Raw genomic sequence first — 12,938 nt, forward strand, 5'->3', positions numbered from 1 at the left:
CAGACGACCGCCGAGATCTTTGACCTTGGTTCTCTTCCTGAGACCGGGCTAGTTCAGGCGAGGTTGGTCTACTTTGAGACATGGGCGCGGGGTTGGCGGTCTTCTCCGACGCAGGCGGCGATGCAGAGCGACTCCGTAGCCGGGAGTCGAGGACATCAAGTCCCAGCCCTGTGATCTCAGGATCCAGCCGCCCCGAAGCACCACGATGACCATCACCCTCGTCTACCTTGACTGGCATTTCGGGGCCCTCCTCTAAAAAAGACTGTTGTTCGTCGTCCTGGGATTGTTTCCGATCCTATACATGGAAGAAGAGGAAAGATAATCTTAGTATATGCGCTGTACAAGAACTTTCAAGCGGATATGGGAATAACCAAGGCAAAGCCAAAATTTACAGGTAATCAGAAAGACAACCAAGCACTATACCTTCTCAAACTCCGACGATTTACCAGATTCCATCATGTCTTCGTATCTTTGTCGACGTCTTTCTTCCCTTCGTTGCCTGCTAGACTTATAATGTTCAACGTTAATATTCTCCTCGTCATGCTGCTTGCGGGACTCGTCATCCAGCCCATCTCCTCGACTGGAGGTGCGACGCCGTGAAGATCTCTCTCTACGTCCAGACCCGATCTCCGATTGGACTTCACGAGAGGAACGTTTATCAGCAGAGGATGTTCCCTTGTCTTCTACCGGTGCTGAAACTCTTGATCCAAAAAGATTGCTCAAGAAACTGCCGGGTTTGGTGTCCTTCGTCTTTTCTTCCAGTCTGGCGGGCGAAGAGGTGATGGAAACCGCGTCTTCAAAGTTGTCACTACTACTGCGCTTGGAACGCCTCTTCCGTCTCTTCTTCTTCCCTTCACCCTCATCAGCCCCGACTGTGGATGGATCGACGTCATCGTCGATTGGCTCTATGTCACCACTGCTCTGCTCTGGAGTGTCTCGCGATGTCGATGGGCCATCCTCTTTGGTTCCAGGCGCTGACACGAAGTAAGGAGAGTCGCGCTCTTGTGTGGAGGTTGGATCGCTCGATTTTTCCTGCGTCTCTATTGACTTTGCAGGCTCGAAGCCACCGGGCATGGAAAGGACCTCCACGGGAATTTCAGAAACGCTCTTGTTGGCGGGCTCCCGGCTTGGCTGAATGGCAGGGCTATCGCTGGCATTGTGCTCTTTTCTGCGGCTGAGGTGCTCGATAACTTCTTGGGCAATGGATTGCCGGGGCTCGTTTGCGAGCTCTTCACCAGTACGAGATTTAGGCTCCGAAAAGAGGGGCCCATCCTCGATGCGGTACTCCGGTGCCATTTGGATGTTCTCGTCATCGTCCGGCGTCTCGACTTCGCCTTCCACAAATCCATGGGGCACGGAACGTGACACGGGTACTTCTTCCCAGGGTGACACAAACTGCACCTTCGGCTCCGAGGTAGGAGGAGAGCGCCTAATATGGAATGTGGGATCATCCGTTACAAGCGAAGGGTCAAAGCCAGCAGCTGCAGTTGCAGCAGCAAGTGCAGCAGCAAACTCGATATCTGCTCCTACCATGGTTGGGGCCTCCTTAGTTGTAGATTGGGTAGAGGAGCTTGGTGGCATGTCCCGTGCAGTGTCTGCGGTAATAGGCTCAACCTCCTCAATTTGCTCAAGAACCCTAGTATCTTGGTCGACAGATTCATGCTCGGAGGATGTTGAGGGCACTTCGTACTCATGCGTCTCATGCTTGCCCCATGATACCCGTGAGCCGGTTGTTTGCCGTTCAAACCTGTTCTCTTCTTCGTGCCGTTCAGGGACAAATACAATTGGTGTCGCCCTGGCGGAGCCCACCTGGCTATGGGGAGGGGTTGGCTCAGTAATCGTCAGATCCGGTACAGGCCACGGCAAACCATTGTAGTCAGGGTGCGGTTCCTCCGTTACAATAGCGGATTCGTTCGTAGGCTCTACTTCGATAATAGTTGGCATCGAAGTGGGCTCTCGGCGTGTGTAGGTATCAGGGCTGTAGCGTAGCTCCTCAGGAGCAAAGAATTGAGCATAGTCCTCGTAGACGGGCTTTGTGCGAGGAGGTGGGCGAGACTGCCGGGGCCTCACATCCTCCGGCAGGCGGTCTATCTGCGAGCGCTCCTCTGCCATTGTTCGTCCACTCTCCGACATCGGTAGACTTGATGCCATAGACTCTGATTCGGAAACGCGGCGCCTCTCTGCTCGGCGCTTTTCACGACGCTCCTCGTGCCGACGTTGGCTGGCGGTCTCGGAGAAATCATCGTTCGAACTGCTTCTAGAAATCATTGTGGAAGCAGCAAAACCACCTATCGCTCCTACAGCAGCGGCACCCATCAAGGACGAGGATTCTTTCTCTCTGCGTGAGTTTTCTTCCTCGATTCTTGACTTTTCATATTCACGTTCTCTCTGTTGGCTTGCTTGACGTTCAGCATCCCGAAGCGCCATCTCTTGCTCTCTATCGACAAGTCGCACTCCTCCGCCGGCATCGCTCTCCCGTCGCAGACTTTCCAGGCGATTGGTACGCCGCTCCTTGTTAGCCTGTTCTTCGGTCAAGTCAAATTGGACTGAGGCCTGGTCTTTCAGCGTCGAGCGACGTCTGAAGCTTGACGACGACATTTTCTCGAGGGGCTCTGCGTGGAAGGCCGGGGAGGAATCACTACGCCGGTGGGCCCGATTGAGTCTCGCGGAGATATCACTTCGCTCGGCATAGTCTGCGGTCCTCTGGTTCCATCTGTCGCTTCTTGATGGGGTTTCGTAAGGCATGAAAGCGCTTGCAGGAGTTGGGTGTACATCAGGTACGCTATATGAAGGGATGGATTCGCCTTGAGAAGTGTATACTGCCTGCGAAACCGGAGTCACTGGCTGTGGCTGCTGCAGGGGAATAGGTCCTGGCCTGACCAATGTCGGCTGGGAAGGAGGTTGAGATGAGGCCTTGATGGTGTCGAAATGTGAAGGGTCACTGGTGGGGACAGGAACCACGTGTTGAAGACTTCCAGTACTACTTGGAGCATCGTGACTGGATACCTTAGAGTCCCGGTGGTATGCCGAAGCTAAGGCGGCCGTTCCGAGACCAGCTGCGACCGCAGCCTCCGTGGGGAAGCGGTTCTCCGAGGAGCGTGACCTTCTCTTCTTCTGCTTCTTCTTGGACTTCTTGCTTCCCCAATTCCAAGGCCATCTCGACGTTCCGGAATCAGAAGAGTGAGAGTCAGTGCTGGGGAAATGACCACTTTCGCCGAATGCGAGGCCGGAAGTAACGCTTGAGGAGGACTGGTCACCCGAGTCAAGATCTTCCCAGCCCTCATCGTTAGCAGCAGAAGACTCGTAATCAGACCGACCGGATCGGGACTCTTTGCCGACAAGTATCTCCCCAGTGCGCCGATTCTTGCGATGGGATGAAGCGGCCAGTGCAGTGGCCGCTGCGCCTAGACCCAGTAAGGCAGCATCCACATCTCTATCCGCTTTCTTCTTGCTTCGCCTGTTAGACTTACCTGGCTGGCGCTTCGTGTATCCAGACCCAAAGGCCAGATCTGCATCGAGTGATGATGACGAAGAATTGTTATTGCTGAAAGAGAAGATGCTCTTGCGCCTCTTGGTCCGACGCTGGCGACGGTTCTCTGACGATGCAGTGAAAAACGAACTGAAGCCACTACCGACAGTCTTGCGAGCGGGTCTTGAAATATCCACAAAAGATTCATCAGAAGAAGATGTCTTTCTAGGTTTCCTTCCTCTCGAAGATGTACTGCGGCTCCTGCTTCTGTGACGGGATTCGTATTCTGACGCAGCCGCTGTTCCAACTGCCACGCCCAGGGCCGCATTCCTCAGGGCAGCATGTCGCTGACTTCTAGATGACGAGCGGGAGCGAGACCGAGAACGAAGTCGAGATCCTTCATATCTGCTGAGTTTCGAGTCCGAATGATAGGAGCTGTGATCGGTATGCTCCCGCGATCGGCTTCGATGGGTCCGTCTGTAGACTCCGCGTGAGGTCTGGCTTCGTCGACCGGCTGTGGAGGCACCTTCACTTTCGTGGATCGAATGCCGAGAGCTCGCCACCTCACCCGTTCGAATGCTGTAAGACTCGTCGAACTCCTTACTACTGAAGATAGATTTGACCGCATATCCACCAAGTAACCCGGGCAACCACGAGTTTCTCGACGACCTGTTGCGACGCCTTCCCTCATCCTCTGACGAGGAGTAGCGGCTTGCTTTATCAACACGTGATCCATTACTGTACCTATCAGCAGAGCGACGGCGAGGTTTGTGGTTGTGCTTGCGAGGTGCGTCTTGAGATGTTGTGCCTGGCTCAAAGCAGTATTTGCAAACCCCGATAGATTCCGTATAATCCTCGAACATGCCGACACCTTCTGGGTCCTTCCAAAAGTTGATAAATTTGTCCAAGGGACCCTGTTGACGTTGTTGAAAAGCCAAACCTCCGGATTGGAAAGGAGCACCATGGTATACTGCAGCATGATCGGGATGTAGCGGACTCGCCGCGTACCCGGCCGCCGCCGCCGCCGCTGCCGCAGGTCCTGCAGCAAAAGGCGGCATGTTCTGCTGAGAGGGAAACGCCGGAGTCTCCGGGTAGGCCGGGAGTACCTCTTCGTAGTTTTGCATGGTGTACTGAGAAGAATGGTCAACGCTTGCGGACTGATGGTGGTGGCTCATCATATAACCGGCCGCTGCACCAGCGGCGGCTGCGCCAACTGCAGCACCCGCTCCATGAGAATGAGGAGGCTTCGGAGGGCTCGATGTGGTGGGCGGCACATAGGTTGCAGGGGACTCCGAGATAGTGTGCCCTGGGGAATCCACAACCTCAGCTCCTGACATTGTCGTTGCAGTGGCGACGGCAGGTGGGCTTGAGATTCCCGCAGTCTGTACAGAGGGTCTTGGTGGTCTTGACGGTTTTGGTGGTTTCGGCGCAGAAGCAGAAGGTGGTTCAACGGGCTGTTCCATTCCCAACTCAGCGTCATCCATAAAGTAGGCCGCTGCAGCGCCGACCTGGCCCATGCTACTTGGCTCTGGCGGCGGGTTTGCGGTGGGCGATGCTGTCATCAGATGCGCTTGGTCGCTGGGGGCTACCAACGGAGGTTTAGGTCGGACGCCAGGCTGGTCTTGGACTGACTGCCCCTGATCACCGTAGTAATCGGCTGCTTCTCCTGCAGGGTTTGGCGGTAGGTAAGGCTCAGCAACGTATGCCGGGAACTGGCCAGGAAACTGCTGTGTTACATGAGGATCGTAGAATGCGGTTGCATGCGGCGGGCTGGGCATTGAAGTGGTTGGCATTGCCTCAGTAACTGGAGGGTACGTATGAGGACTCGCGGTGGCGAAGTCGCCAGGAGAAGGAGGCATGCCCGTAGTTACTGGGGATGCATACATATCGCCTGACTGAGTTCGTTGTCGTTCACGCCGATCGCCATCACGCTCGCGCTCGCGACTCGGCGATCGCGCTCGCTCACGCCTGCGGGAGCTTTTCCCTTCTCCATCTCCGTTGTCTCGGTCTCGATGTCGACGGTCGGTGGTGTCGTTTGAATCTTGACGCCGGGGCGCGCGTTCGATCATCACCCGGTCGGGTTCGATGGGGGTGCCCTGGTCTGCTGTCGCATAGCTCGAGGCTACCGACTCGCCTGCCACACTTGGAGCATAGCGCTTACTCCTACTGCTGGAGGATCGGTAGTTGGACAGATCACCCAAGCCACGATCACGGTCGTCACCCCGTGAGGACTTGCGGCTTACTGTGGAAGATTTCGAGTCGGTTCTGCGACGGCTGCTGCTCTTGGAGCTTGAGGAGCTGCGGACATCAGAAGACGAGCGACCCCCGCCCAAAAGGGCTTTGAACATGGTGGGCAGAGAGCGATCAAAGCTCTAGCGACTCAGGCAACCATGTGGAATAGAGGGTAGACGCGGTCGCCTAATCGAGTAATCGAACCAAGCAGGAATTGATTGAAAGGGAAAGGAGGGTAAAAGAATTGAGGAATTATAAAAAGAATTCGTAACAATCGTAACAGGGTCGTTAAGATGAGAAAGGAGAGACCGTATTAGCGAGGCGAAGATTTGGGAGGTGGAAGGGAAAGTTAGGTGGTGATGGGGATTGAAGATGAGAAAGAAAGAGGCGGGCGGGTATAGATCGGCGGCGTTGTTTTTGCGACGGGCGGAGGAAAGTAAACAAGTGAACCGTGGTTCTTTTTTTTCTCGGGAAGTCGGAGGGTCCCCCAAGCTGGAGCGGAGACCAAAAGGTAGAGAACCACGGTCAGCCTTCAGCACAAAAGTAGCAGCAGCAGAAGAAAAGAGGCGGGCTGGCAAGCGCTCGGTTGCTCCAGACAATCAGCCACTAACAGCTTTAGCGTGATGGACCAAGATGGGGGCAACGAAAGAGAGTCCGTGTGTTTCGGGATGTGTTAATGGTCTAATCAAGTATGAGACCTTTGAAAAAAAAAAAATCCCCCCCTCCCGATAAAAGATGATATAAAATTGCATGAAATTAGATGAAATGCGATGACGATGATGATGATGATGAGAGAATCTTCTTTAGACTTGCGAATCTGTGACGTGCTAAACAACCAGGAATGTGGGGTATGTTTTCGATCGATCAGATGCGGGCGGATAGTTTGATGGAAGCATTCATCGGATCTCTAAAGGGAAGATGGAGAATGAAAATGTGAGAAAGGACTACTTACAGTACAAGAAGTTAGTTAATCGGAGGTCATGGCACACTCAAGCCGCTTCTCTCGATCTTCCATTTCCTGCGAGGGATTCAGCGGAAATGCGAGGGAATCGGAAGGAAACTGAAGAAAACTCGCGGTGAGGCTGGGGAGGGTGGCCGGGGAGTCCCGGGCACGTGCTGGGGGGTCCCATCGAAGAGGCTGGCTGGACCACGATTCATGCCTTCCTTCATTCTACCCTTCATGGACTGAACTGGCTCTCTTACACTTTCTTGCTGGGATCCCTCCTTCTTACTAGTCCCAACTTTCGATCCCTCCCCCAAATGGCCCGATTGGTAACCACTTCAGTGGCTGCCACTTAAGCTCCTTCAAAGCTGATACGTCATATCGTCCCATTCTCAGAGCTGAACTAACTTCCATTACGCACTCACGCTTACTGAGCCCTGAGTAGTACCCTTCTAACACTGACGAGCCCATATGTACATCCCTCATGCATACAAGTAATTCACTTCATACTCTCAGCGGAAATAGAAAACATGCTCACCGAACAAGAAAAATTAAACCTCCTATTCTTAATCCCGATTGATACAGATTAGTTTATCTGGCAGCAGGTACTCTACTTACTACATACGTCCAACATCTGCATGCACGACATACCTCTCTAGCCATGGCCGTGCAGGTTCCTTCCGACTGAAACACTGAGCAACAACGACACTACTAGACCCATAATATCCACGTTTCATGAAATAAGAAAATACTCATAAAGATATGTATACGCATCCACTTAATTAATTACATCCATTTTCCCACATCCCTACAACCAACTTACGCTCGAAGATGGCGCGTCTAGCGATCATTAGACACATTGGATACTAGCGGGCTAGTTAGCTAAGATCATCAGCCAAGTGCATCAGTTCTACCAAGTAAGCTGTAACTCGACCACCTCAAGAAACTCCATTTCAACATTTACTGGCAATGGGGGGAAAATAGCACGAGTATCTACTTAGTCTGAATACTGCATGCTTGGGGTTGTCACGCATCTTTAAAGAAAACCCGAGGATGGGCCGCTCACCCACTCCCTTCCAATGAGTGAGTGACATGCAGCATTAGCTGGGACCATGACAACTGGCAGGGCAAATTGATTAGCTGCATGCCATGCCAGAGACAGAAAAGGAGCCCACAGTGGTGCATATGAACTATTCACGTTAGCAGCCGAGAGATGATCTGGGCGAATCAAACATTTCCCAATTGGGATGCCAGCGCATTTGGCTGCTCTGGCCGAGCACCACTCATAGAGGCGACAACAAGCCCACGCCCGTTTGTTCTGGTGCAATGAACAGTCGCCACTAAACTCTACATAGGTCACAGTGATACCTAGCATGGCTGATCATCCTGCCTAGTTCAAACCACCTGTCTCCAACGCGTCTTCAACGTCCATCGGCCCGTCTCCTTCATGAGGGAAATGAGGAGACAAAAAATAATAAAAGGAGGTAAAACTTCTATCACCAAAAACAAATAGATAGTCATGCACTGTACGGCCGTAATTGGAATCCTCGAGTGTACTGTACGCGGGGTAAATCCTTGATCCGCTGAAATGCAATCAGACATCCCTCCCAATCCGTTTCCTGTCTGCGAACAGCAGGATGCAAGTCGACGCCACTAGGAACTCCAAAGAAAAAGCAAAATTTGATCCCACAACAATCCAACCCTCAGAAATAACAATGACAGAAAACTGCCAGAACTATGACGGTAATGTTAATCTCAGATAGCCACCTCTCCCTTTCACATGCATGGCACAAAGAACATAGATGCATATCACAGACGCTGCGAGAAATCACCAATTATCAACGAGGGGGGAAACCGAGCCAGCCAGCCACCATGCAGCTCTCCCCGTATATAACATGCTGTATCACAATCCTAATCGGGAGAATGTGGTCTAGTATCCTGTGGAGAAAGATGCAAGGAACATTTCTTTCCCGCTAACTGTATCGACCCGCAAGGTTCATGTGAAGAATAACAAAAAAGCAAAATCAGGTGTATGGGGCCAATTCTATGCCTCGGCCCAGAGGCAACGCAGAATTCTCAGCCTCTGTTGTCAGTATAATTACGGAGCCACGATATCGGCTGGCTCTCCAAAGATCTTCTCATATATCTCGCTGAGGATCTTTGCATCGGCGCGTAGGGTTGGCGATATCTCGCGGCTTTGAAGGAGGAAGCGTATTGTTCGCTTAAGCAAGCGATCAAGGTCATTCCGGTCAACCAACTCTGAAAGACTCGACATATACGTGGCTGACAATACAAGCATGTTACCGAATTGACTAGCAGAGAAACAGAAAGGTCAGCGACACCACTATCCGATTTCACGGCCTTTGTTGAACTTCACTTACGCATGAGCTGTGCCGAAGATATTAGTTACTACCGGCCGACCTTTGATGCCATCAAAAGCCTCGGTACTCAATATGGCGGAGTCTATGCACACTTTGCACGCTCTTCGTAGTTTCGGGTTGAGATCGCGATACGCAAGTGCTGGTCGCGATCCTGTCGGAACGGGGGTTGGCGTCGGTGCCGATCGACCCATGGTACCAACATCACTAGACAATCGCGTCATATTGATAGCACGTTGGCTGTGCGCCATTGAGGGCGAGACCTGCTGCGACTTCGCTCCCGACATCGCTGATCCGGTAGGAGAGTCCACTGACGCTGATCGACCATTTTCGGCAGGATGCGAATGATGCAGAGCCCAATAAAGAAGGGGACGATGTATAATGTAGCGTGCGCCGTAATATTTAGCTCGCATCCGAGCAACATTGATGTCCTCATGTGGAGGGTCCGCGTCCTTCCACCTCATTATGTCGGGTAAGCTGCTTCTCCACAATTCAAGGTTCATGCTCAGGATCTCCTGTACGTTAGCAGACCACCTGTTCTCATTCTGTTCTGTAAAGAGGCGTTAGTACAGCCAAGGGCCCCCGCTTGCCCAGAGTCAACTTACTTTCGACTTTGTATAGATCGGTGTGAACACGGTTCAGAACCTTTCTCAAATGGATCTGGGCGGAGTAAAAGAACATCATCATGGTGTTCGGAGCAGCAGGGTCGTTAGGCAAAGAGAGAGTTCGGCCCTTCGGCAACTCAATCCGTGCTTCCGCGCGAGATATACCACTAGCCGGAAGATCCAGTTCGGCAAGAATGTCACTACGAAACGACTCATTAGTACTTCTGGAGCGCATAGCGAGAGCAGCGTGCTTACCTCTCGAGCTGCAGGCAGGTCCAGTACGCAAAGTTGTATAGGTCTTTCAGCGGGCCATCATTCATTTGCTCATACCGTTTCCTGAGACTGATTAGCTCGGGATCCCAGGAGGAAGAGAAGGAAAACGTACGATCGGACAAGCACTTGGCATGCTCTGGCCGCCTGGTAGATCCATCCATGGCTCTGGAAAGGATGTGCTAGCTGCCCCGCATAGAGTCCTGCTAACAAGGCTGCTTGAACATGATAGAGCCCGTTCGCGCCTTGTAGACTCCCCAATATCTGTGCGGCATACGCATAATAAGCCAAGCCAGGAATGACATCCACGTTCCGTAAGTGACTAGTATCCGGGTATGGCGACCGATCGGGAGCAGCCTTCTGCCCTCCGGTAACAGGTGAAAAAGAATGGTTACTTGTCTGCGAGAAGAAACTTCCCTGGGACTGCATAACTAATTCTGTATCTGCTGATGATAGCATGCTGCGTGTAGAGGGTCCAGGAATCCGCTCCTTCTGAAAGTCCACGGGCGTGTCAGTAACTGGACCAGGGATGGCTCCTTGAACTTCACAAATACTGCCAAGTGCAAGAACCAAGAGAACAATAGCATTTTCCAGTGACTTCTCCACGCGACGTCCGCTGGAGCCTTCGTGTTTGGCACCAGGGGGAAACTGGACGTCGCATCCAGCGCCGTGTAGCGTATCGCAAGAACGCTTTCTCTTCGCACCGCGTGGTATGTCACCGGTGGTATGGCTGTTCAGGATGTTTACCGGAACAGAAACGTCGGGTAAGCAGTATTTCTGAATGAATGATTCGATGCTTGCGCTCAATTCGGTTAGGTTGATGAATGGATGAAGCTTATGCATGTGATTCAGGTAGTTTTGGTGATAACGACGAACGGTTTTGGCATCTGTGCTGAATATTCCAAAATCATCAATGCTGGGTCCGAGGGGTTTGAGATGAGTGCCATTTTGGATGGCGCCTGGATTCCATTGGCCGCTAGCAGGAGCCCCATTGCTGTAACTTTGATCCCAGTTGGATCGGGACGATGATGATGATGATGAGAATGTCATTGCCGGGCTTTCACTAGTATCGTGTCCCTCGCCGCGGCCGTAAACGAGGATCAATCCTCGCTCCTCTTCCAGCTTCATAACATAATCTTCGTCGTACTCTCTTGGTTCAAGAAGAGCCTTGATAGACGGCCACGAAAGCAACTTGTGGGCTGCAGTGGTATGCTCGACAGGAATTGAAAGATCACCGTCTTCGCCCTGCGGAATCACTTCCCCTTCGGCTCTTTCGAGCTCCTGTCCGACAATCGCGTTCATGTCTTCTTCTTTAGTTTCGGTCTTTTGTAAGATATCAGGTATATCCGCCTTCGATATCCGAGGAATTGCCGGCTTCTCTGTCGTCTCCTTGGTACTTATCGCTTTAGCCTCTTTCAACCGAGGATACAGCGCAGTAAGTTGGTTCGAGTGCTCGACCTGGAGTGCATTAATGCGTTCGATCTTTTCGTTGAGACCGTCTTCCAACTGGGAGATACGGTCGAGAAGAAGCTGTGTTGCCTTTTCTTGCCTGGATACGCCGTCAGCACATGTCCACCGAATTAACAGGAGGCATCAGTATCAGTTGCCGGATCACAGACTTGTGAGGGGGAACTTCTTTATAAACGCATATCAAGTTGTTCTCCTTGCAATGGCTACAAGCAGGCCGGCCTTCATCGCATTTGGCCTTTCTCGTTCGGCACTGATCGCAGGCCTTCAAAGGTAGCCAAAGATCACGAGTTAGCCAGGGTTCCTCGATATTATCTCAGCTGACATAGCTGCAAGGAGACAACTCACCTGTTGCGCTCGCGCGGCCTTTCGCTGCTGGCGAATCCCGTAAGCCTGGTTTCCGTAAAGACCTGAGTCGTACGGCGTAGGAGTATGCGCCATATGCCCAACCGGAGTAGGATACTGAGTCGGGGGTAAAGTGTGGGCGGGGAGCGGAGCGTCCCCATTGCTGTGAGGCTCCTGAGGCGTGAAAGACATCCGCGAGCGATAGTCGGGGGGTGCCGAATGGGGAGCGGCCTCATGGGGGGTTCCGTTCATAGGACGAAAGCTGGGATGAGGAGTGGGGGCTTCCGGGGGGGTATGCACCGGACCAGGCAAGCTGCCCTGTCGGGCATATGGACCGTCTGGTGGGAGCTGCGGCAGCTCCCGGTTTGGGTTGATCGGGTATCCGTGGGGTGGGAGCGCAGGCTGAGGGGCATTCGATGTGCGACGCTGGTCCGCAGGATGTCCATCATAAGAAGACGAGTATGGAGGGCGCCATGGCTGCTCGTAGACTGCTGGAGCACTGGGCGGACCATGCGCTCCGTCCAGAGGTTGTACGCGATGCATTGGCGACGGAGGGCCAGAACCGGCAAGGAAGACTTTCTGCTTGTCGTTGATCGGGACGACGTCGGCGTTCAAGAGGCCCCGGTTATGGCCACTAATTGCAGGTTGCCGCGGATCCACGGTGGATAGTCGACTCAGTGGGATAGTCATACAGTCAGGAGGACATGATGTCCCAGACAAGCATCAAAAACTCAGTTGTGCGACCGGGGAGTATTGGGTGGAACGTGCGAACGCAGAAAGTTTCCGATTCGGGGAATGGACAGAATGGTACGAAAGTTAATGTCGGTGCTATCGAGCCGTGGTTCTTTGTTTCAGGTTACAGTGCTGGGCGCAACCGACGAAGCATGGAAAGGCTGGCGCGATTCAAGATTCAATGGGCGCGCGAGGAGGGGTAGAAAATCGATCAGCGAGGGAGCCTGACGCAAGCAGCCGGTAGCTTTTTTTCGAATAGTTAGCTAAACATGGATTAAGTAGCGGCGGTCGGGAAGGACAACGGTCAAACGATCAGCGAAACCAAGACAAACAATAACCAGTTGAGGGGGAGCAAACGAGGGGAGGAAGGGAGGAGGGGGGTGGGAGGGAAAGCGGAGCGGAACAGGAGTGGCAGCGGTTAATAACAAAAGTAGTACTAGTAGGAAGTCATGAATAGTAGTAGCTTGAAAATAGCTGTGATGGGTGGGGAAAGGTGT

At 52.7% G+C, this 12,938-nt stretch overlaps 2 protein-coding genes across 2 annotated transcripts; both read right to left on the bottom strand.

Annotated features, from left to right (window-relative positions):
- Nucleotides 1-417: 417 nt before the first annotated feature.
- Nucleotides 418-5,817, bottom strand: BO83DRAFT_321474 (uncharacterized protein; the record flags this gene model as incomplete). Its single annotated transcript, XM_025527856.1, has 1 exon — nucleotides 418-5,817. The coding sequence occupies one exon, from the start codon at nucleotides 5,815-5,817 to the stop codon at nucleotides 418-420; it is 5,400 nt and encodes a 1,799-aa protein (XP_025384379.1).
- A 2,925-nt stretch (nucleotides 5,818-8,742) lies between these two features.
- clcA (putative C6 finger domain protein) lies at nucleotides 8,743-12,399 on the bottom strand (the record flags this gene model as incomplete). The annotated part of the gene is made up of 7 exons (XM_025527846.1): nucleotides 8,743-8,956; nucleotides 9,026-9,572; nucleotides 9,628-9,827; nucleotides 9,883-9,963; nucleotides 10,013-11,446; nucleotides 11,517-11,629; nucleotides 11,713-12,399. 7 exons carry the CDS (start codon nucleotides 12,397-12,399, stop codon nucleotides 8,743-8,745), a joined length of 3,276 nt encoding a protein of 1,091 aa, XP_025384380.1.
- Between the last annotated feature and the right edge of the window lie 539 nt (nucleotides 12,400-12,938).

The sequence above is a fragment of the Aspergillus eucalypticola genome, assembly GCF_003184535.1.
Source record: "Aspergillus eucalypticola CBS 122712 chromosome Unknown BO83scaffold_28, whole genome shotgun sequence".
Lineage (NCBI taxonomy): Eukaryota > Fungi > Ascomycota > Eurotiomycetes > Eurotiales > Aspergillaceae > Aspergillus > Aspergillus eucalypticola.